Below are 22,298 nucleotides of genomic sequence, written 5' to 3' on the forward strand. Positions count from 1 at the left end.
GGAAGCCAACAAAGTGAGGCAAGACGATCTCCGTAAGACTGCCTGGTGGTGACTTCCCTTCAGGGGACATGATAAATGCAGACCGTGTAAGTGGAGCTCTGGTATTCTGCTGGCAGATTTTCTGATGGCTTGGTCGGGAGTGACCAAGGAGGAAGACATGAGAAGTAGGCTCCCTGTGTCCCAGTGTGACTTCCATCCCACCAGGTTTCCTGACACGGTTCATCGTTTTGCCACCAGCTCGGTTTAAAGTGTTAATTTGTGGAATCAGCTTTGTAACAGCTTCTGACCTGGCTGAGGCCTTCTAATGAAAACTGGCCTCTAGACGTAGTAGTTCCCGCAACTACTACCCGAGAGGTTCCCGTGCCCGAGAGCCTGGCGGCTGTGACTGCGAAGAACATTGGTTTATAGCATATTTCCCTCCAGTTAATCTGTGAAAGAAACTTAAAATCAGGTTATACTTTGGACTTGACAGAGTATCAGTGTTCTCGCTGTTATGCTGCTTAGAAGGATCTAAGCAAATGGCTGTTCAGTGACTTCAAAAGCATCGAGACAGTTTGAAGAACTTGCTTTGACAGACCTGTTATATCTCATTTATAATAACACGCTTAGAGCCGTGTTTGTCTAAGAGCACCTCACACGGAGGCAGTGCTGCGTGGATGCTCCACTGGAAACGCCGGCAGGCACAGCCCTGGGAGTTTAGGGCGCCAGACGCGACACCTCCTGTCTCTTCAGAAATGGCATCTCTTAGTCACGTGGGAAATACTATTCTTTTCGTAAAATCTCTCGAGGCTTCTGAAGAGCTGGAGAGGTTTCTGTGGACAGTGGCTCAAGGTCAGTGCTTTGACCTTTTCCTGAGGTTCAGAGTTGCTCAGGTGAGATGAATCCTTTGCCAGAAAGAGTTGATTAAAAGAGCTAAGAGTGAGTGCAAATATGGAATACGTCTTTACCTTTTTGCCGCAGCTTTGGCCACATGCACCTGAGTTCACTTTGCCACTCAAGTTCATAGCGGTGGGTGTGTAACAGGGTCACCCAGGAGCTGGGGTGTTCCAGTGTCGCTCCTTCAGGTCACTGTAAGTGGCGGAGGCTTAGTGGGGGTGGGGATGGGGTGCTGCACGAGGGTCCAAGGAGAGGCATCGAGGGGCGTCTTCTGAAGTTTAACAGTCAATGTGAATAACAAACATCCCCTTACCTTTTCTCATAGAGGCTTTAAAAAGCCAGGCATATTAATTCTGAAAATATTTTAGACTATTTATCATGTGTGAGGCTTCCCAAGTCCTTTTGTTGGACCTGGGAACAGTACTGCCTTTCTTTAGGGGCAGAAGAGCCCGGGGTCTTCCCTGAACTGAAGGGGACCCTCGGTAGGGGAGAAAACCACGGTGATCCCTAACTTTAAATCCATAAGGCTTAAAATTAGCAGGAATCTCAGAGATATAAGCCAGTCTCCTCGCTTTATAAGGGAAAAAATGGGCACTCAGAAATGCTAAGTTTGTCCAGGTTAGAGACAGACCCTTGATAAGAATGCTTATACTTTTAGCTGCCTGCTTACTCCTTTTTCTACCACCCCACCCCCACCATCCCACCCCACATCTTCCCGCCCATACCACACCGCCCACACCACACCGGTTGCAAGCTGGACACTCTGGAGTGCCTTCAGGAAGGTGGGGAAGGGTGCCTCCAGCCTGTGCATTCCCGGAGGCCAGGGGTAGATTCCAGCCTAGATTGGGGTGGGTGTAGATAGCCAGGCTCCACCCGCTTTGACATTTTACCTTATCCCCCTTAGTCTCTGACCCTCTGCCGCACCCCCCCGCCCCCCCGCCACTGCCCTGCCAGGTTCAGCATTTGCCCTGGATAGGTGTTCGTGTTATGTAGCTTTGAAAAAATATATGGTGGCCTTCATTTGCGTGTTTTAAATTTTAGCCCGAAGACTTTGATTTCATTTTGGGAAAGTATTTGAATTAATTAATGAATGAAGATCATGCACTATTGGTTTTGAAAGTGGATAATGAAGTTTGTGAAGTCACCCTGTGAGCTCTGAGGTTCTGCGGCTGTCACAGGGGTGAGTGCTTGTGAACACCTTGTCCCCCTGCCACTCTGCTCATGTGATAAGGGCAAGACAGTTCTTACCAGACAGAATCAGAACGAGAACTAGAAGACTCCAGGCACAAAGCTGTTGCCACTTTTGTCCTCAGTAATAAAGGTGGGGGACAAGTGGCCTTTTGAGTTGGCTGTGACCTCCCTGTATGTCTGCCTCCCTCAGGCCAGGTGAGACTAGACAGGTGGGAGTTGTCTCCCAGCTCATAATCTTTGCTACAGCACAGGGTCCATTCCTCATTATTGTCACAGCTCTTCCTGTGGATTTCTAGATCACCCAATGGAGGAGAGGGATATTACTCCTGGAAACATCTCTCCTACCTTGAGGCTTGCATTAGTTCAGCTTTGAGAGAAGGGCCTGATTTTGTACTTACTTATATTTATTTTTAACGTTTATTTATTTTTGAGGGACAGAGCATGAGCAGGGGAGGGACAGAGAGACAGGGAGACACAGAATCCGAAGCGGACGCCAGGCTCTGAGCTGTCAGCGCATGGGCTCAAACCCATGAACTGGGAGATCATGACCCGAGCTGAAGTCGGACGCTTAGCTGACTGAGCCACCCAGGCGCCCCATAGAAGGGCCTGATTTTAAACCAAAATTCAGTTGCTTTGTCCTTGATTGAAAAGGAAGAACAAGTCACTTTGGTTTGCTTGGTTTTATTCCTTCTTCCCTCCCCACCTCACTTCCCCATCTGGTTCTTCATATTATCCTGAGGTCTGTCTGTCTGGGTTGTGCTCGAAGCTCTGATCACTCAAGAGCTGTCTGACCTTCACCTCCCTGGGCCTCATTTTCCTCATATGGGAAGTAGGAATAATAATGGTGCATAGCAAGGAAGTTCCAGAGATTAAATGCAGCGATGCGAGCAAGGCGCCCAGAACTTGTTCCTGGCCCTTCAAAGCAGCTCTGAAGATGGGAGCTACCGTTCTCATTTTTTTCTTCCTCTTCCTCCTCTTCCCACTGTCCCGGGTGGATGGAAAAGCTAAATGAGCAGCACACTGAAAGTTGCTGTAGCAAGAGAATTGAGATTCTTTTCTGGCTGCTCTTGGCTATCCTTGCAGTATTTGGCACGAGTGTGTCTTGTATTGGTGAGAGCCAAAGGGGCTTTTCAGAAAGACCTGTTGCCCGGCCCTGCCCTTGGCTCACTGTGCATCCTCCCCAGCCTCACATGTGCCATCCTGTGTCCATCACAGGGCCCAGCAAAGGGCAATGTGGAACACCAGTAGCTGGTATGCTGGGTTCAGACCCGGTGGTACCGGAATGCTGTGTTCAGTTAATTCAGACCGATGAGACTGCTTTTCACAGGGGCACGGAGGATACTTCTCGCCTTACCTTCTGTGAGAGATGGGCATTGTTCCTGTGTTCCTTCCTCAGTAGCTTTCATGCCTTCAAATAAGGAAAGGGTGGGGGAGCCTGAGTGACTCAGTCAGTTAAACAGCCGACTCTTGGTTTCAGCTCAGGTCATGATCTTGCAGTCGTGGAATCGGGCTCTGCACTGACAGTGCAGAGCCTGCTTGGGATTCTTTCTCCCTCTCTCTTTCTCTGCCCGTCCCCCCCTTGTGCATGCATGTTATCTCCTTCCCCCCTCCCTCTCTCCCTCCCCCTTCTTCGTCCTCCCTCTCCCTCCCTCCCTCCTTCTCCCTCTTTCAAAATGGATTAATAAAACTTAAAAGAAAATAAGGAAAAGGAGAATGTGCTTCCTTGGAGTGAGAAACTATAGCAATCCCATTGTTTTGCTGATTATAGTATTACACAAGCTAAATGCAGGCAGGCCGAGCTGGAAAGGGAGAAGCGGAAAGCAAAATGATAAGAAAGCAGGGATGGGGGGGGGGGGGGGGCTCTTCACTGCTCATCCCAGCACAGTTGTCCAGCCAAAGAGGTGCCGGCTGCTCCTGCAACTGGGGCTGTGGGGCAGCTCCCTTGCGGGGATGGCCCCAGAGTACCACCATCTGCTGCAAACTCTATCAGGGTTTTTTCGGCCAAAATCACCGTTCGTACCCAGACTGTTGGTCGTGCCTTCTTGCTAAGTAGCAGGAATCTACTACAGATCTTTTGCAGAGATCTGGGGTTAATTATGGTGGGGGTCAGGAGGTAGGAGAACTTAACAAAACTTTGTCTTTTTTTGATTCTTGTAATTGTGAAAGTAATTGGAGTGCATTATCACAAAATCAACACAGAGTGTTTAAAGGAAAAGATTGTGTCCCTTCTCCTATTCCAATCTCCCTGTCTATGGGTAACCAGGTGGCCACTGTGACACATGGGTGTGTCTGTGCTGATGCCATTGTGTGTGGGTTTCTTTGTTTTCTAAGGGTTTCACATTTTACATATTATTCTGCAACTTTTGTAAAAAAATTCAATTTGTGGACAAGTTAGTATACAAAAGTTTTACCTTTTTATTTTGGCAGTCTGATAGTCCATCATATGGACATTCCACAGATTATCAGCCAGACCTCTATTAGCCTTGAAAATAAGGGGATAGTTTGAAAGTCTGGTTAACAAGCCACTTGCCTCTTCTCCTCCATTGGATGACTCCCCTTTCCCAGCCCTGTAGCGTTTGGGTGGGGGATTGTCTCCAGAAAAACTGAGCAGGAGTTTGTAGACTTGGTCAGGCACTGAGACAGGAGGATCAGACAGGAGGATCAGACAGGAGTCTGTACTGTACCATGGGGCTCCAAACTTCCTTTCCTGTTCTATTTTGGAATTCCAGGGGTAGAGGCAAGAGTTTAGAGGATCTTTCTTTGAAGAAACTGAACTACTGCAGAGGAAAGACCTATAGATACTAACATTTGGTCACCAATGAAAAATCTCCCTAGCACCTCTGTTACCAAATTCCAAATAAAATATCAGCTAACCACTCTCATAGTATATTGAGAACATACATATCACAAACAAATACTATTTTTGCCCAAAATGCAAGGATGGTTCAACATCAGAAAACCTGTTATATCAATAGACCAAAAGAGGGAACACATGATTTCACTTGATACAGAAAAAGAATTAGGTCATTCAGTCCATTTTATGTTGTTTTTTTTTTTTTTTTTTTTTTCAACGTTTTTTTATTCATTTTTGGGACAGAGAGAGACAGAGCATGAACGGGGGAGGGGCAGAGAGAGAGGGAGACACAGAATCGGAAACAGGCTCCAGGCTCCGAGCCATCAGCCCAGAGCCTGACGCGGGGCTCGAACTCACGGACCGCGAGATCGTGACCTGGCTGAAGTCGGACGCTTAACCGACTGCGCCACCCAGGCGCCCCAGTCCATTTTATGTTTTAAATTCTCACTAAATAATGATAAAAGGAACTTTCTCGATTTGACAAAAATCTGTATATAACAAAATTTTGTTATATAACAAAAATCTGTAGCAAACATTATATCCAATGGAAAAAACTTTCTTTAACTTAATAATGGAGATCCTGATCAACAGGTTAAGGAAAGAAAAAGAAATTAAATGTAAGAATTGGAAGGGAAGAGATAACCCTTTTTGTTTTCCTCATGATGTTATCAGATATAAGATGAATCTATAATATTAGATTGTATTTCCCAATGTCTGCATTAACTGACTAGAAATTTAAGAAATAATAACAGAACAAACCATAAAGTGTCTGGTATTTAACTGAAGCCATTTGTAGACTCTCTACTGGAGACCTAAATAAAAGGAAAGATGTTCTGTAATCTTGCATGAGATCCAATATTATAAAGATGATAATCTTTCCTTCTGATTGATTTATAAATTCAGTGCTATTCCAGTAACTATGGAGTAATAGATTACCCCAAAACTGATGAGCTTAAACAACAGTAATCATTCTCACTATTTTGTGAACCAGTAATTTGAGAGCAGCTCTTTCAGGCATTTTTGGCTTTTTGGCCTCCCATGAGGTTGCAGTCAGATGGTGGCTGTGGATGGGACCATCTCAAAGGCTTTTCTAGTCATGTACCCCGTGTCTGGTCTGGGAAGACCCCAGGAGTTGGGGGTGGGGACACCTGGGGCCCTTGGGCATCTCTATTTATGAGTACTTTTCACGTGATTTCCCCAGCATGGTGCCTTCAGGGCACCTGGACTTCTTACATGTTAGTTGAGGGATCCCACTGCCCTTGTCCCAAGAGAGAGCCAGATGCATGCCATATTACCTTTTTTAAACCTAGCCTTGGAAGTCCCCTGGCATCATGGCTGTGCACCTCTGCACATGACTAGTTGAGGCAGATACGAAGATCACTCTACATAGAAGGGAAAGGAACATAGACCCCATCTGTCGATTGAGGAATGTTAATATCACATTGTAGAAAGAGTGTGTGGGGTGAGATATATATTGGCACAACTATCTTTGGAAAATATAGTCTGCCACAAGTGCAGTTCTCCTTGGGACTCTAACTGGATTTTTTTTAAATCTTTTATTGATAAATGCATTTGAAGTAACAAAGTCAACTTTTAGAAAAAAGAGAAAAGGGGGACTTTTACACCAGATATTATGAGCTATCGAACTATAGTACTAAAAACAGTATAGTGTCTATGCAAGAATAGGTAAAACAGACAAAAATGGAATGAAGATCTCAAAGATAGACCCATGTATCATTGGGACCATAATTTGGTATAAAGGGGCACCGTGAATCTGTGAGGAAAGGATGGATTGCACATTAGATAGTGTTAGGATAATTGACTTACTAGATGGAAATACATAAACCGGATCTCCACATAATGTCATATAAAATTCTAGAGGAATTAAAAGACCTAAATGAGAGTGGTAACACCGCAAAATTAATACAGGTCCACCTTTTCTTATACACAAATCTGAAACCCAGAAAACTCTGAAAACTGGAAGCTCTTTCATAACCCACATGGCAGCAAAACTTAGTTGAGATTAGGCTGTTTATTTGTAATCATTTATTTATCCTGCTTGTGTGAACATCACAGATTTCATTGCAGTTTTTTAAAAAACTTATCATAAAACTTGCAAATATTCAGAAAAATGAAAATGATATCACAGTGGACACCCACATATCTAGTACCTGAACTCAACACTTAGCATTTTTGCTGTATTTGCTTTATCTATGTATGTGTGTGTGTATGTATATATATATATATATATATATATATATATATATATATATATATATATTTTTTTTTTTTTTTTCTGTTCTTTCTTTCTTTCTTTCTTTCTTTCTTTCTTTCTTCCTGCTGAACCATTTGAAATAAGTTGCAAACATTGTGAAACTTTACATACTACTTACTACTACATATAGGTAGTATAAGAGAAAGGACAAGAGAAAGGACATTGAGAAAGGACAAGAGAAAGGACATGCCCAAGAGAAAGGACATTTTCCTACAGAATCACCATATAATTGTCACACTTTTAAAACTTAACAGCAATTCCATAATATCAACACCCAATCCATATTCAGACTTCCCCCATTTATCACCAGAATGTTTTTCCCCCACTCAATAAATGTTTATTGAGCATTGGAACATTATTTATTGTTCATTGAACAGTGTGTAGTGAACATTATTGAACATCTGCTATTATAAATCACTATGGAAAATACAAAAATAAATTTAAAAAACTAAATAAACTAGGCATGTTCACTATCCTCAGGAACAATCTAGTGTGGGAGATACAAACATACACATAATATACACATACACATACACAAAATATCATGCAAGGCAGACTGCAGATAAAACTCTGTAAGACATAGGGTCATTGATTCCTTCTGGAAGGGGGTTCCTCCCACTGTAGCATGTTGGGAGAACTGCCAACTCCCTGGTCCTAACCCAGATCCCTCTCTGCTCAATCTTCAGATTCAAATTTGAAGGATACTTGGTTTCAGACCAAAAATATATTTGTCAGCTGTCTTTACTGAACTAAGATTTTTAGTCAAGGTTCATGCATTACATTTGGTGGTTGGTCTGTTTCTTTAATTTCTCTTGATTCACAGCTCTGTGTGTGCATGTGTGTGATACTGACATCTTATAAAGACCAGAACCAACTGACTTACAGAATGTCCCTCATTCTGGGTTTGTCTGATTGTTTCCTTGTGGTATCATTTACTCTGTTTCTCTGTCTATACTTTCCCTGGTATTTCTTTATAAACTGGAAGCTGGGTCTAAAGGCTTGATTGATTTCAGCTTAAACATTTTGGTGAAGAATGTAGGTGTTCTTGCTGCATACTTTGTATTGTATCACATAAGGAGATAGGTACTGAATGTCAGGTTTTTCTACCATTACAGTTCTGTTAAGTTTGATCATATGGTACGCTCGTGACCGCCAAGGCTTCCCCTGGTGAAGGTGTACTTTTTCCCTTTGCAGTGAGCGACTTAACTACCAGGGCTATTGTGACTTGCAGGTGTCCTCTTCTCTGGCAACAGAATGATTTTATCATTCTAATGATAAAATTTAATGGTTTTCATATCTATTGATGATCCTTGCCTGAATCAATTATTTCTTTGGTGGGTCACTTCAAAACTGTAATTATGTGGGGCTGTCCCAGACGTTAATAGAGGCATTGCATAACATCACCTTTCTTAAGTCTGGAACAGTCTCAATTCCAAAACTCCCAGGCCCCAAGGTTTGCAGATGTGGGATTATAAAGAAGTAGGAGGAAAAGTAGAATGTCTTTGTGTCACAGGAACAAGGAAGAACTTTTTCAAGCACAAAAAGGCAAAAACGTAGTTGGTATTTAAAGCCTCCATACTCAGAAGGGAGAAGATGTAGAAAGAGAATAGTAGAGGGTCAGGACTGAGCCGTGGGCATCAACTATTATCCTGGGGTTGGGAGGAAGAGGAGAAAACAAAACAGGAGACAGAAGGAGCCACTAGCAGGGTGAGAGGAAAGCCGAAAGAGTGCAGCACGGAAGCCAAGTAAAGAGAGCACGTCAGAGAGGAGCGCTGGCCTGGCCTGTGCCCCTGGGAGAGCCCGTGCAGATGAGGACCCAAAAGCGACTCGTAGGTTTGGTGGCACCAGGCCAGCGGTGCCCTTGTTGAGCCATTTTGACGGAGTGGTGAAGGCAGAAGTCTCATGGAGGTGGGTGTGGGGTGAGAGGGAAGAGGCATTAACAAGTATGGACAACCTTTTGGAGGAGTTTGGATGCAAAATGATGAAAAAAAAAAATGAGAGATAGCTGTCAGGGGAAGCTGAGTCAAGAGAAGGCATTTTTCCAAAATTGCTGAAATCCCAGCATATTTGTTTGCTGATGGGAATGATTCAGTAAAGAGCAAAAAAGTAAAACAGCCACATTCCGAAAATCATGATCCACGTTTCACGAGCACACCTGTAAAGCGGGGTGTGCATGTAAAGTACATTAAAGGGTACCTCCTGGAGCAGAAGGTCTGCAGGGAGGCGAATGGAATGACTTAAGGGCGAAAGGAAACGAGATAGGCCTTGCACAGGCCCGTGGGCCATGAACTGTGGGCTGTGTTAAATCGGCCTTGGCAACCAGAGGGCAGGAACAAAGATCAGCAAAGAGCAGCGTGATGTCTCTGTCCTGTTGCAGTGACACCACCAGTCAGCCAGCCCCCCACCCACAGACATGTGAGGTGACAATTAGGTCACTTGTAAAGTCTCAAAATGCTCCCTTTCCCTGGAAACTGCCGATGGGTGCCCTCCATCCTAAGGAGGGAGCAAACCGAGAAAGAGGAAAACCTGGAATCCCGGGAAGGGGATCTAGCAAAGGAGGAGATGGTAAGATGGTGATGTCCTTCTAGGATGTAGACGACACTGTTATCAATACCTCCGGGAGTTCAGCTGGGGACTTTTTACTTACTTGTAGCCTTGTACCCTTTTGTAGTAGGTAGAAGTTGTGTTGTAAGGTACCTGTGTCTTAACCAAGCAGTTTTACTATGTGAGACTTACCCAAAGGATGATACTGGACACGGTGCCCAAGATACTCAGTTGCTGTCGTGATGTAGTGTTGTTACTAATACTGAAAAACTGGGGACTGCCTAAATGTCTATCTGTCGGAAATTAGCTAGAGAAATTATATCTCCGTACCACGCAACCATTTCTTAAAAGAGATGAGGGAAGTTGTATTATTTCCATGTAAAGAAAATATATTTAAAATGAAAAAGCAGGGGTGCATGGGTGGCTCAGTCGGTGAAGCAGCCGACTCTTGATCTTGGCTCAGGTCATGATCTCAAGGTCGTGAGATCAAGCCCTGAGTCAGGCTCTGGGTGGGGAGCCTGCTTAGGATTCTCTCTCCCTCTCCCTCTGACCCCTCCCTCACTCTTGAACATGGGCTTTTCTCTGTTTCCTTCTTTCTCTCAAAAAAAAAAAAACAAAAAACAAAACAAAACAAAACAAAAAAAAAAACAGATTTCAGGGTGCTTCCTGGCTCAGTCAGTAAAACCTGTGACTCTTGATCTTGGGGTCATGAGTTCAAGTCCCACTTTGGGCATGGAGTCTGCTTTAAAACAAAGCAGATTTCAAAATCCTGGAGATGGCATGATATTAAAAAAAAATGAAAATATAAATATCCAGAAATATATTTTACAAATAAAAATCTATTGATCTACCTCGGGGAAGAAAAGTATCACGTGAAACAGGTCTCAAAGTTTGGAACCGAGTGCCCGCGTTCCTCAAGAGCACATTGCCCTGGGAAAGCCTTGGACTGGAAGAGCATGGCAGTTAGAATTAGCGAACGTCTTATAACGTGCTTACGTGACTGGGGGGCATCCCCACACGGTGCGCCGTCCCCAGTGAAGGTACCTTGCCTGGCCGAGGTCCCCGTGTGTGTGGGGAGCAGCCCGCGGGGCGGCCGCGCTGGTGCAGCAAACCCCTTCCTCGGGAGGCTGCGCCGAGCTCTACTCCACACCTGCCGTTCCTTTTTCACAGATTGTCTCCTTGGGTGCTTTTGCCTTTTAAAGCCAAGCTCGAACATCGGTCGGTCCAAAAAGTGAAAGACCCAGTGACCTGGTTTTGGAGCGTGACCTCTGGAGGCAGAGCGCCCCAGGTGCGTGCAAGGGCTTCCAACACCAGCTGCCACCGTGAGTGAGCGAGTGAGTGAGTGAGTGAGTGAGCGAGTGAGTGAGTGGTTCTGGGTCCGGAGTCTGTGCAGCAAACTTCCACGTCCCCGGCCAGCCATCGTGCCTCCCCCTGGGGCACGGAGTGTAATCTCCCTAATCCAAGTTTGAAATGTGGCCCTGGTGGCCGGGGCTGGAGAACACACTTCCCTTGTCGCCCTGCGTCCATTTCCTTCCTTGTGTGAGCCTCTTTTCTGTCTGCCAAATGGACCCGAGGCTGCCTCACCAAGTTATTTTGGATGCACTCAAAAATGCGAGGGTCCACTCCCACCTCCCCAGTTCCATTCAGCACAGGGATGGAACCGAGCCGACGCCTGAGGAGAGCCAGTGGGGCCGAAGAAAGTGAGAAAAGGGGTACTTCCTGCCGCTCGTTAGCCAGAGAGGTGAACGGCGTTGTCTTACCATCTGAGTGAAGGTTAGCCAAAGTCAAGACGTAGCCCTTTAGCAACACCACTTTCCAGCTAAGAGAAACAAGAACAAAAGGAAAGAAAGTAAGAAGAGTCGCTCTGCAGATAGATATCTCCAGTTTGGGAACTTCATTTTTTTGTTTTGGTTGGGTTTTTTGCTTGGGATCTCAGCGTACGTACTGTAAATATTATTCCTAGCTGTGCCCTTCTACTTCCAGTATCCGTGGTATTTGCGCTCATGTTTAAGTGTGGTTTTTTAAATATTATGTTCCCTCAGGGCCCAGGCGGGGATCCTCAAACGTTCTCCTAGAGTGGGCTTATCTGTTCCCGTGGCTTTTTTTTTTTTTTTTTTTTTTCTGTTTTAAGTTGATTCTACCCTCATGAACATCCCCAGTCCACCTCTTCCCTCTGGGCCTCAGCTCCTACACCAGACACGCCAGCTGTCTCCACTTGAATGTCTCTCAGAGTCCTCAAGACTTGGTGTGTTCAAAACTGCCCATCATCTTCATCCCCACCCCCTTCCCATAACCCGTCCTCTTCCTAGGATTCATACCTTCATAAAAACCACTGTTTACCCACTTCCTGATGCCAGAAACTTGAGCGTCATTGTTAACTACTCCTGCGCCCATTCCTCTAACTTCTAAGATAACAAACCCCAGAGTATGAACCCCTTAGAGATCTTTGTAATCCATACGCTTTTCTCCCGGGGTTGGGCACGGTATATAAGAGGAAGCAGAAAATTTTAGTAATCAAGATAATAATTGTTCAGGGTCGCGTTGACCAGATGTCCCTCCTGGATTCTGAGTCTGCCAGATGGCCCATTGGGCAGCCAGTCCGGAGGCCCCAGTGGCATAGGGACCTTAATGTTTGCCAGGGGTTGGCAGGGCAGTGGGGTAGCCTGGCCCACACCTGCTTTTCTCCATTCACACCACTTTGGGCCTGAGTGACTGCAGCAACCCCCTAATTGCTCTGCAGGCTTTCAGACCAACCCAGTCCATTTACTGCACTGTGACCAGAGTAGTGTTTCTAAAATGTTCTAAAATCCAGAGTTTCTGGATAGTTTGTAGTATTTCCGGAATGAGGCACCTAAGTTCTCAGTGTGCCTCACAAGGCCCTATCAGATCTGATCCCTATCTCCCTCTTAGCTCTCACATTTTTTTTTTTTTTTGCCATTCTACCTGTCAACATTTTTTTAAAAATGAAACTTTTTAAAAATTACAGTTTAATGTACATATAGAAAAGTGCTTATATTACATTTTAAGTGTGCATTTTGATGAATTTTCACAAACTGAGCAACTCTGTAACCAGCATCCCAGGAGACCGCTCATGCCCCTTTCCAGTCACTGCCCCTCTAGCAGGTGACAGCCGTCCTGACTTGTAAAACGTGGATTTGTCTTATAATTGTGCTTTAATTAGATAGAATCAGAAACCATATGCTCTTATGTCTGTTTCCTTCCTCAACAGTATGTTTATGAGACGCGTCCGTATTGTTAGGTGCATATTCATACACCTTCCATTTGCTTTGCTGTAGTAGTTTTCCATTATACGAATACACTACTTTTTTTATGTGTCCGTTTGCTCTTACCCTCAAGCTGTGTAACAAAATAGCCCCAAACTAGAAGGTGTAAAATAACCGTTATGCTCACAGATTCTGTGGCTCTGGTATTTGCTTGGGGACAGCAGGAGCAGCTTGCCTCTGCCTCCTGATATCTGGGGCTTCGGCTGGAAAACCGGCTGGCTGGGTGCTGTGTCTTGATGGTCTGTTCACTCACTTGTCTGGCTCTGGCTGAGACCTCAGTTAGGGCTCTCAGCCAGAACGCTGATGCGTGAGGCCTCGATGTTTGGCCTGTGCTTCCTCGCAGCATGGCAGCTGGGTTCCAGGGGGAGGGTCCTGAGACACAGCGAGGTGGCAGCTGAGTCTCTTGTATGACAGCCTCATGCGTCATAGCATCTCTACTCGACCCACTTGGTCAGAACAGTCACAAACCCGTCCAGGTTTATGGGAAGAAAAAAGATTCCAGAGCTTGGTGTAGACCGGCAAGGTTCTGGAAGTGTATGTGGGACTGGGAATACTCCTAAGGCCATTTTTGGAAAATACAGTCTGCTACTCCATGCGACTGGTGATGGATTTTTACCTCTTTGATCCAGCCACACTGATAATTTTTTTAGTTCTTTGAGAGAACAGTCCTCAGGCCTTCTGCTCGCCCAACCTAGCTGCCTGGCTGCCTCCTACTTACCCTTTAGTCTCAGCTGAGCCGTTCCTGCTTACCAGAAACCTCTCTGACGTCACTGCCTCCTCAGCCCCAAGCCTCAAGATCTCAGGGAGGGCTCTGCTGCCAGTTGCATTTGGCACGTTGTCCTGTCCCTGTCCTAGCAGTGATGATGAGGTGGTCCCCCTGCCTGCATACCCATACATATGCAGCCCCCATCAGAGTTTAAGCTTCATGAAGGAGCGCTTTCTGCCTTGTATGCCAATCAGTGACTGGCACTTATATGCCAATCAGTGCCTGGCACTTAGCAGTTGTGGGTTGAGAGCCTCCCATCAGCCCCCTTCTTTTTCTGGTAAGAAATGTAACCAGAGCTGTGACATGAGTCATCCAGCCGGAAGTAGGTGCCTCTGGGACCGGCACTCCCAGGTCCACACTCTGAGGAGAGGCGTTGCAGCGGATGGGCCTCCTTTTGAGCCACCCCCACACCTTCACCTCTGAAAGGCAGGGGCTAAAGTGACAAAGCCCAAGTGCTGCCATCCGTCATACCCTTCCTACGTGCAGACGGCGAAGACAAGTGAGGCCTCCTCTCCCGTCCCGAGCCCTGGACCATTTGTCAATCAGCTAGCTAGTTGGGTGAAAGATACTGTTAGAGAAATTGGGGCCAGGCTGCTTTTCACAAGTATTGATGGTTTGCTGGGTTCTGTTAATAGCGCTTTTTTTTTCCTTTCTTTCTTTCTTTTTTTTTTTTTTTTTTTTTGTGTGTGGCTCCCTCTGGGGCAGAGGTTGAGTTAATACTGTTGCTCAGTTTGTGGCATTTTATCATTGGTCTGGGCAAGGCCGTTCTCTTGGTTTTATTCATCTGTACATTGATTTACTCCCTTTTACTCCTAGTCTTCGTCCCCCTCCACAGCCAGCCATGCACACGTTTACTCTCTTATTGGTGTATCGTGAGTTGTTACTTTATGTGCATACGTGTAGTTTTCATTTTTGTTTTTGTGTTGGATTTTAGTTAATCATGTGCATCTGCTTTTTAAGTGAAAATGCTTTGTTTCTTTGTTTGAATTTGGCGCTGTGTTCATATCTGTCCTGTGCGTATGTTCCATCCACTGCTGATGCCTGCTGCATGCTGCCTCATAGTGTCCATGCTCGGCACGGTTCTTATCCATCTATCGTCGGGGCTGCCCGAAGCCCACTGCTACCCGACTGGATGCTGTAGCGAACATCCTGTGCTGTCTTCTGACCGGCCTCTGGGAGACACCCAGAGGTGGCCTGGGAAACATACCCCAGTGGTGGGGTAGACCAGTGAACTTTCTAGGATGATTTCTTCTGAGGACTCAGAAGAGACGATTGTGTTTCATTTCTCTCTTGTCTCCTAAATGCTAGAAAGATAGGTTGCTTAGACCACCCAGCTTTTAGCCTAGCTCTGCAGTCTCCCGGCGACACCACCCAGAGACAAAGGTTGGGGTTTTATTCTCTTGTGGGACAGTTTGAAGTCTGAGTTTCTTCACTTGAATTGTTCAAAATCCCATTGCTCCTTTTGTGTCCATGTGTACAATAAGCCGCGGCTGCCGAGTTCTATTCTGATACCCTGTTGTCCGTGACTGTTTCTAGAGTCCTGTATGGAGGCAGCTCCATACGGGTATAGTGCCAAGAGGCCAGTCAGTGGAGTCAGGCAGGCACAAGCACACATTTGCCTTCCCCATGTGTGTGCTCGCCCCGTCCATGAGCTGGGGTGACGTCCATGAGCTGGTGTGCTCGCCCCGTCCATGAGCTATGGGGACCCACATGCAAGCACATAGCACAGAGCCTGTCCAGGGGCAATTCCCACTCTTCCTTCTTGGCTCCCCTCTTATGAGACATGAAAGCCCCTGGTAAGAGTGTTGAAAGAGCACAGTGTCTAATGGGTGTTGATCTGTATTAAAATATTTGTTACCACATTGTGAATTATTTATAGATGGACTTATGTCTGGAATTTGTTTCCAAAGAATCCGGGTGCCTGGAGGAGTGGGTTGGGGTAGAGAGCAGGTGACTGTATAATTTATTGTCTAGTCCCAGGCATGTTTGAGACTGAAGAGGGGCTCTTAATTACACCAGGACAAGCTTAAACTGAGATTGTCTAGGCAAACCAAGACCTGGATACCCTAAGAGAAAATGAGACAGAATTGACCCTGAGTTGATCATTGTTGAAACTAAGTGATGAGTACCTGGAAGCCCATTATTTTCTATTTTTTGTTTGTCTGAAAAATTTCCATAATAAAGAGGGTTGGGTTTTTTTTTTACATTTTTAAATGTTTTATTTATTTTTGAGAGAGAGAGAGAGAGAGAGAGAGAGAGCGAGCAGGAGAGAGGCAGAGAGAGAGAGGGAGACACAGAATCTGAAGCAGGCTCCGGGCTCTGAGCTGTCAGCACAGAACCCGACGCGGGGCTCAAACTTACAGACTGAGAGATCATGACCTGAGCCGACGTCGGATGCTTAACTGACTAAGCCACCCAGGTGCCCCCATTATTTTTTTAAGGAAATCTATCTATTAGCTAAAGCATTCCGAAGTCCTCACTTTCCGGGAAATGGTTATGGGGACAGGGGGCAGAAAGGTCACCGCTCTTCCACCTGCAGGCACTTCCTCGCGGGGAGGAGGAGGTAGCGAGGTCCTGCCTGCTCTCATTGGTAGGAGAAATGAGAAACCAGAGGGGGTTCAGCTCAACATAACTTGGTTTAGCACGGGGGCAGGGCTGACCTCTTTCTGGCCCCCAGGACTTTCAAGCCCTGCCCAGGTGGCAGCCTGAGCGGAGCCGTCCACATCCGCTGCACACCACACTCGCGGTAGCAAGGGTGCCTGCGCTCTGTGCACCCGCACATGTGATTACTATCAACACCCTGTGTCAGAACCACAAGTTGGGCAGGAAGCAGCGTGACCGCAGTGGGTTTTTAACTAACATTCGGTCTCACAAACACTTCACCATCCTACTTAACTCTCACTGTGGTATGGCAGTTGGTGGAGCCCTGAGTGGTGGAAGGTAGCCTCCGCTGGGAATGGACTCAAACAACAGTGTAACATACTCTTAATTTGTTATCTCTTTCCAGTTGTACAGCTGGGCCTCTTTCACACAGTTCCATGAAGTGTGATATTCATTCATCCAGCAGATATTTTCAAGAGTCTGTCATATGCCATGGTCTGGGAACACAGCAGGAAAAGAAAAAGACTCTGCCTTCAAGGAGCTTATGTTGTAATGGGGGTGACAGATAGCTGGCGCAGCGGTGGTGAATGCTAAGAAGAAAATAAAACACATTGGTCTGGGGAGGGTGGACCGAGATTGGTGTTTGTTAGAGGGGTTGTCGAAGGAGGTGAGAGGGAACTAGCAGATGTCAGAGGAAAGGGCATCATAGGGGACCAAAAAGCAAGTGTAACAACGTGGTGGGGGCAGGTGGAGGAGGGTCACCTTTCTCAAATGCTGCTGATTGTTGGAGAATTGACTTTAGGATAGCACCATGGAGAGGTCCTTGGTAATCTTGGTAATGGCAGTGTTGGGGGTTGGGCCAGTTCAAAAGGAATGGAAGGAGAGGAAGTGAAGAAGACCGCAGATAATTCCTTGTTGGTGTTCCTCATTGTAAATGGGGCAGTTGCCGAAGGTGTGGGTGATACTGAGAGTGTTGTAGAAGCTGGGGACTAGCACATGTATGCGGACTCGGTAGAGAGGGAAAATGTGTTTTTGTTTTTTTTTTGTTTTGTTTTTTTTTAATTTTTTTTTAATGTTTATTTTTGAGACAGAGCATGAACGGGGGAGGGTCAGATAGAGGGAGACACAGAATCTGAAACAGGCTCCAGGCTCAGCTGTCAGCACAGAGCCTGATGCGGGGCTCAAACTCACGGAGTGTGAGATCATGACCTGAGCCGAAGTCGGCCACTTAACCGAGTGAGACACTCAGGCGCCCCGGGAAAATGTGTTTAGTGGAACTTGTAAGTGGCCCTCTGGTGTGCTTTAGTAAATGTTAAATGACCCTGATCATGAGGTAGGGAGCCCTGGAAGGCCTGGTTCAGTTTTCTCTTTCTCTTGGCGGTCCCTCTTCTCCATACTAAAAGTAAGTCCTAAGTGTTTGCACTGTTGTCAAAATATCTCAAAATAGTGGATAATCTTTTATCTGTAATCTTTTATTACACAAATGGTTCTGAACTTTGGGGTTACAAACCTAAACCTTTTGACAGGCTATGGATCTGTTCCCCAGAAAAAAACATACCTACCACAGAACCTGGCATATTATTTCAGGTTGATGGATCCTATGGTGTCTATTCTAGAAGTGTTCAGGTCAAGAAGCTGCATGTTCAGTGCATCCACTAGACAGTCACCTAAGGCTAGGAAAATGGCAGAAAGAATAAGAACTCTGTGGCCTTGTTATCTCTCTTCTTCCCTAATAGATTATCAGTTCCTCAAGGGTAGAAATTATATTCACTGTTTCACCGTGTTTCCTAACCCCTTAATAACTAGAGTAAAAATGAATGGACAGACAGACTGACCCACTTGGTTGCTCATCCTGTTTGAGTGTGGCAGATGGCTGGCCTCAAGAGATGATATCGTGCTGCAGTAATTTTTAGTAGAGTCAGGGAACCCCAGCTACTTCCCCCTTTTAAAATTCAATCCTTTAGGAGAATAACCATGTCTCCTAAAATATTTTGCATTCATTTCCTATTACTGCTATAACAACTTATCACAAATTTGATAACATAAATTTACTCTTACATTTTTGGAGGTTAAAGTCTGAAATGGTCTGACTGGGCTAAAATCAAGGTGTTGGCAGGAATGCATTTCTTCTGGAGGTTCTAGAACAGAAGCCGTTCCCTCACTCTTTCCAGCTTGTAGAGGCTCCTGCTTGTCTTGACTCAATGGCCTCTTCCATTCTTCAAAGCCCACAACCTAGCATCTTCACATCTGACTCTGATGTCTGCTCCCCTGATTCTCAGGTCAGTCTCATCCCCTTCTAAGGAGGAGACTTGTGATTACACTGGGCCTCCCTGGTTAATCCTGGATAATCTTCTGTTCTAAGATCCTTAAATTATCCCATCTGTGAGCCCTTTTCGTCATGGAAAGTAACATTCCCAGGTATCCGGGATTAGGATCTGGACGTATTTGGGGGACCATTATTCTGCCTGTCACATGCTTGTATGGCTTTTTACACATATGTTTTTGTTAATGGCTAGGCTGGCCAAACTAAAAAATGGGGAGCTCACGGAAGCTAGGTGACTTGGCATTGGCGACGTCACTTGGGACTTGAATGCCAGAATTCTGAGTCCAGACCCATGTTGTTCCGTTCTGTTTGGTTGCTTGTTTTTTTGTTTGTTGATTCTTTTGTCTTCCACGGATTTCATTAAGTGATATTTATGGGTATTTAGGTTCCCGATGCCAATATTTTGTGAAGGGATGTACTGACTTGAAATGAGGGGATGTTAAAATCTGTGCAAAAATAATCACCAAGCCAAAAATGTCAGCATGCAGAAGGACTTCCCAGTTTATGTGGTCCTCCCGTTTCATACATGCGTGTAAGGCACAGTACAGGGTCAGCCTGCTGGCTTGACATCTTGTCCACTGACATACATGTGATTCTATATGTCACATCATATCACAGTGTTTGGCTGCCCTGCCAGCCAGATTACGTTTCCTTAGGAGACCCCTGACTTTCTTCACCCGGCACTGGTACCGTGAATAGGGATTTGTGAGATATTGCCCTGTTTCTGCCACCACGTCGGAGTGTCTTCCTCTTGCTGTCCCCTCTCCCTCTCCCCTGTTTGTCTACCAGACTCAAAGTAATCTGAACCAGAGATGAAGAAAACCAGTCCAGTAGCACACTTTATATGTCTTGATAGTGGTCATACACTATTTTAGGAAGCTTAGAATTCATGATCCTTCTGGCTCGTGCTTTGTGTCTGGAGGGTCCCTGGGGAATCCTTTTTGAACTCATTGGTTGGTCAGTACCTCAGAGCTCTCCAGGGTCTTTCCATCTCCTCCTCTGCGGTACTCACGGCCGTGGATGACAGAAAAGCAAAGGCTGAAGCATGAAGGTCTTCTCTTACCCTTACAGTTCCCTTTGATAAGATGGATCGCTCTACTGCTGTCAGACTGTCAAAACAGCCCCATCTGTTCTTCGGCTTCTTCCTCTTTAGATTCCATTTCAAAGCACAGTTGTGGCCTCAAGGACTGTGTCCTCCGAGTCCTTGCTTCCGTCTACCTCTGCGTTGGAGGTACAGCTGAGCAGAGGATGCCCTGCTGGGAAGGGGCCAGGTCTAGGCCCAGGCAAGAAGCCAGCCAACATTCACTCTGCCAAGTAACCGAGCTCAGCCTGCAGAAATGCTGCGTGCCAGGGCCCAGGCTGGAGGGGGTAGTTGTCAGGAAGGGGGTACCGCAGCACGCGCTCTGCATCCTGAGAGGACACTGGGAGCTGCGGAAGAGCCTGCCAGCAGACCTCCAGGAAGGCCGGGGCTGTCGGCATCGATAGGGCCAGGCAAATGGTGTTTTTCACGATGAGCCGTCACTTAGCCGTTGAGTGTCACGTCCATTTGCCTGGTGAGTCGGATTCTGGTTGAACATGACATAGTAGTACATTCAACTGTTTTCCTTCTCTCCAAGTGAAATTCCCATCGGCCATATGGACTCTAGGGTAGACAATGCCTTCAGAAACTCAGAAATAAACTATTGATTCTGTATAGATTTTGTGTGAGACTTTCCTTCTCTGTCCCTTCCCTTACTCTCCTTTTCGTCTCCAATTCCACCTCCAAAAGCATACATATGCACACTTTAGTTAAAAAAAACAACAACAAAGTTCGTTAAAGGTTCTTTTTTAAATAAATCAGTCAAGACCCCAGGACTTGAAAAAGAGTATAAACAGGGGAGAACCAGGCCAGTGATAGGGTGATTCTCAGCACAGTCCGGGCTGTGGGCACTGCTGTGAATGACGGTAGACCTGCGCGGCTGGTGTCCTGCTCAGACGGTGTCCCCCTCTGGAATTGGAAGAAGTGAGGCCCCCTTCTGTTGCTCATCAGTCCACAGATCCTCTGCAGGTAATAACTGCCCTTTTTTGCCTCAAGACCAGATTTTATTGTTCCCTTTGTCTTTTTTGAGGTGACCCACATCACCTTGGCCCCACTCATTGCTGTTGAGTTTAGGAAGAAAAGGCTGAGGATTTCTGCCCACTCCTAAGAGTGTTCTCTGGCATTGCCCAGACACTGGAAGGCCCACTCCAACAGTGGCTACGGGTATCGGGTCCAAGGCCCATAGGTGTGTGGTATACAAAGGATTGGAATGAAGTTGGGGCAGCCAATGAGAGGAAAACATGGTATTCAGCTAGTAACTAGTCATTTCCTGGCCGGACCTGTTTCTCCCGTTGCCTAGCTTTTGGGTGATCACTAATATCTAAGAATTTAAAGAAATTCTGGCTTGACTCTTTAGATGTTAGATCATCTTCCTCTTATAATCCATGATCCGTCCTTTAAATACGACCTCTCTAAAACAAAAGCCAAATGTTCACCTGGAGTCTACATGCATACTTTTCAAATCATGATTGGATGCCCCTAAACTTGCCTAAGCATGGTAGCCAGGTGACAAAGGATTATAATTTGACACTGATCTTTCCTGGCTCCTAGTTGGGGACTTGATCACGCTCACTCTAAGGCTTTTTTCTGTATTCATACCTCAGGCTTGGGTCGTCAGACCCTCAGGTCCCCACTTAACCCTCTCCCCAACACTCCCTCCTAAGCAGACCTTTTAGGGCCTCTGTCTGGAAGAAATGGGTTAGAATGTCAAAGGGAACAGAACTAATTAGTAGCCATAGCTCTGGTTCCTGGCAAATGCCTTTCCTATTCTTCACTTGACTGGAATGCTGCTGTCGGGCTCCACCTGCCTAGAATTGCTGTAGCAGTAGGGTGGGTTTGATGTCATCAGGCACATATCCATGCACACAGATCTTCCCTTTGTTCCCTCTGTAGATATCTTCACTGAGCCTGTTTTCATTTGCAGCAAATGAACAGGAATACTACATGTATTGGGTATATGATTGGGATTCATTCTGTACATATTTTATTTATTTATTTGTTTGTTTATTTAACGTTTATTTCTGAGAGGAGACAATGCGAGCAGGGCAGGGGCAGAGAGAGAGGGAGACACAGAATCCCAACCAGGCTCCAGGCTGCAAGCTGTCAGCACAGAGCCCAACGTAGGGCTCAAACTCATGGACCGTGAAATCATGACCTGAGCTGAAGTCGGACGCCCAACCGACTGAGCCACCCAGGCGCCCCCAGTCTGGATATATTTTTAAATACCCATATATGTATTTTTCATATATTCACTGATTCTAAGGCACATACATTTCACAATTTAACAACTCGAAAATCAAGATGTGTCATATAGTCACATCTTAAAATTATAATTGGCAGGAGTTTTTTCCTCTCTTGAAGGTTCATAACGGTGTCTTTAAATTGATGACCACCTTAGAGTCCACAAAATATACTATGTAGGGTCAGCTCATGTTCCATTTCTTTGCCTGAAGAATTTGTGAGTTTCCTCAACTAGGCAGATGTTAACAGTAAGCCTCAGTATATT

The 22,298-nt window shown here is 45.8% G+C and overlaps 1 protein-coding gene and 1 long non-coding RNA gene across 4 annotated transcripts in view; both read left to right on the forward strand.

Annotated features, from left to right (window-relative positions):
* The window catches only part of ZNRF1 (zinc and ring finger 1), a 104,280-nt gene that overhangs the window by 55,882 nt on the left and 26,100 nt on the right, over positions 1-22,298 (forward strand). The window contains exon 2 of one of the 3 annotated variants that reach the window (XM_042920818.1): positions 19,868-21,738. The exons of the other annotated variants lie outside the window; for them this stretch is intronic. Coding sequence (XP_042776752.1) covers positions 19,868-20,199 — 332 coding nt within the window. The 3' untranslated portion in view covers positions 20,200-21,738. Of the gene's footprint in view, positions 1-19,867; positions 21,739-22,298 lie in introns of those variants that run through there. 3 annotated transcript variants of the gene reach the window in all.
* LOC122209137 lies at positions 7,238-11,829 on the forward strand. The gene is made up of 3 exons (XR_006197464.1): positions 7,238-9,761; positions 10,911-11,028; positions 11,378-11,829. It is a non-coding gene; the product is annotated as an uncharacterized LOC122209137 (long non-coding RNA).

The sequence above is a fragment of the Panthera leo genome, chromosome E2 (assembly GCF_018350215.1).
Source record: "Panthera leo isolate Ple1 chromosome E2, P.leo_Ple1_pat1.1, whole genome shotgun sequence".
Taxonomy (NCBI): domain Eukaryota; kingdom Metazoa; phylum Chordata; class Mammalia; order Carnivora; family Felidae; genus Panthera; species Panthera leo.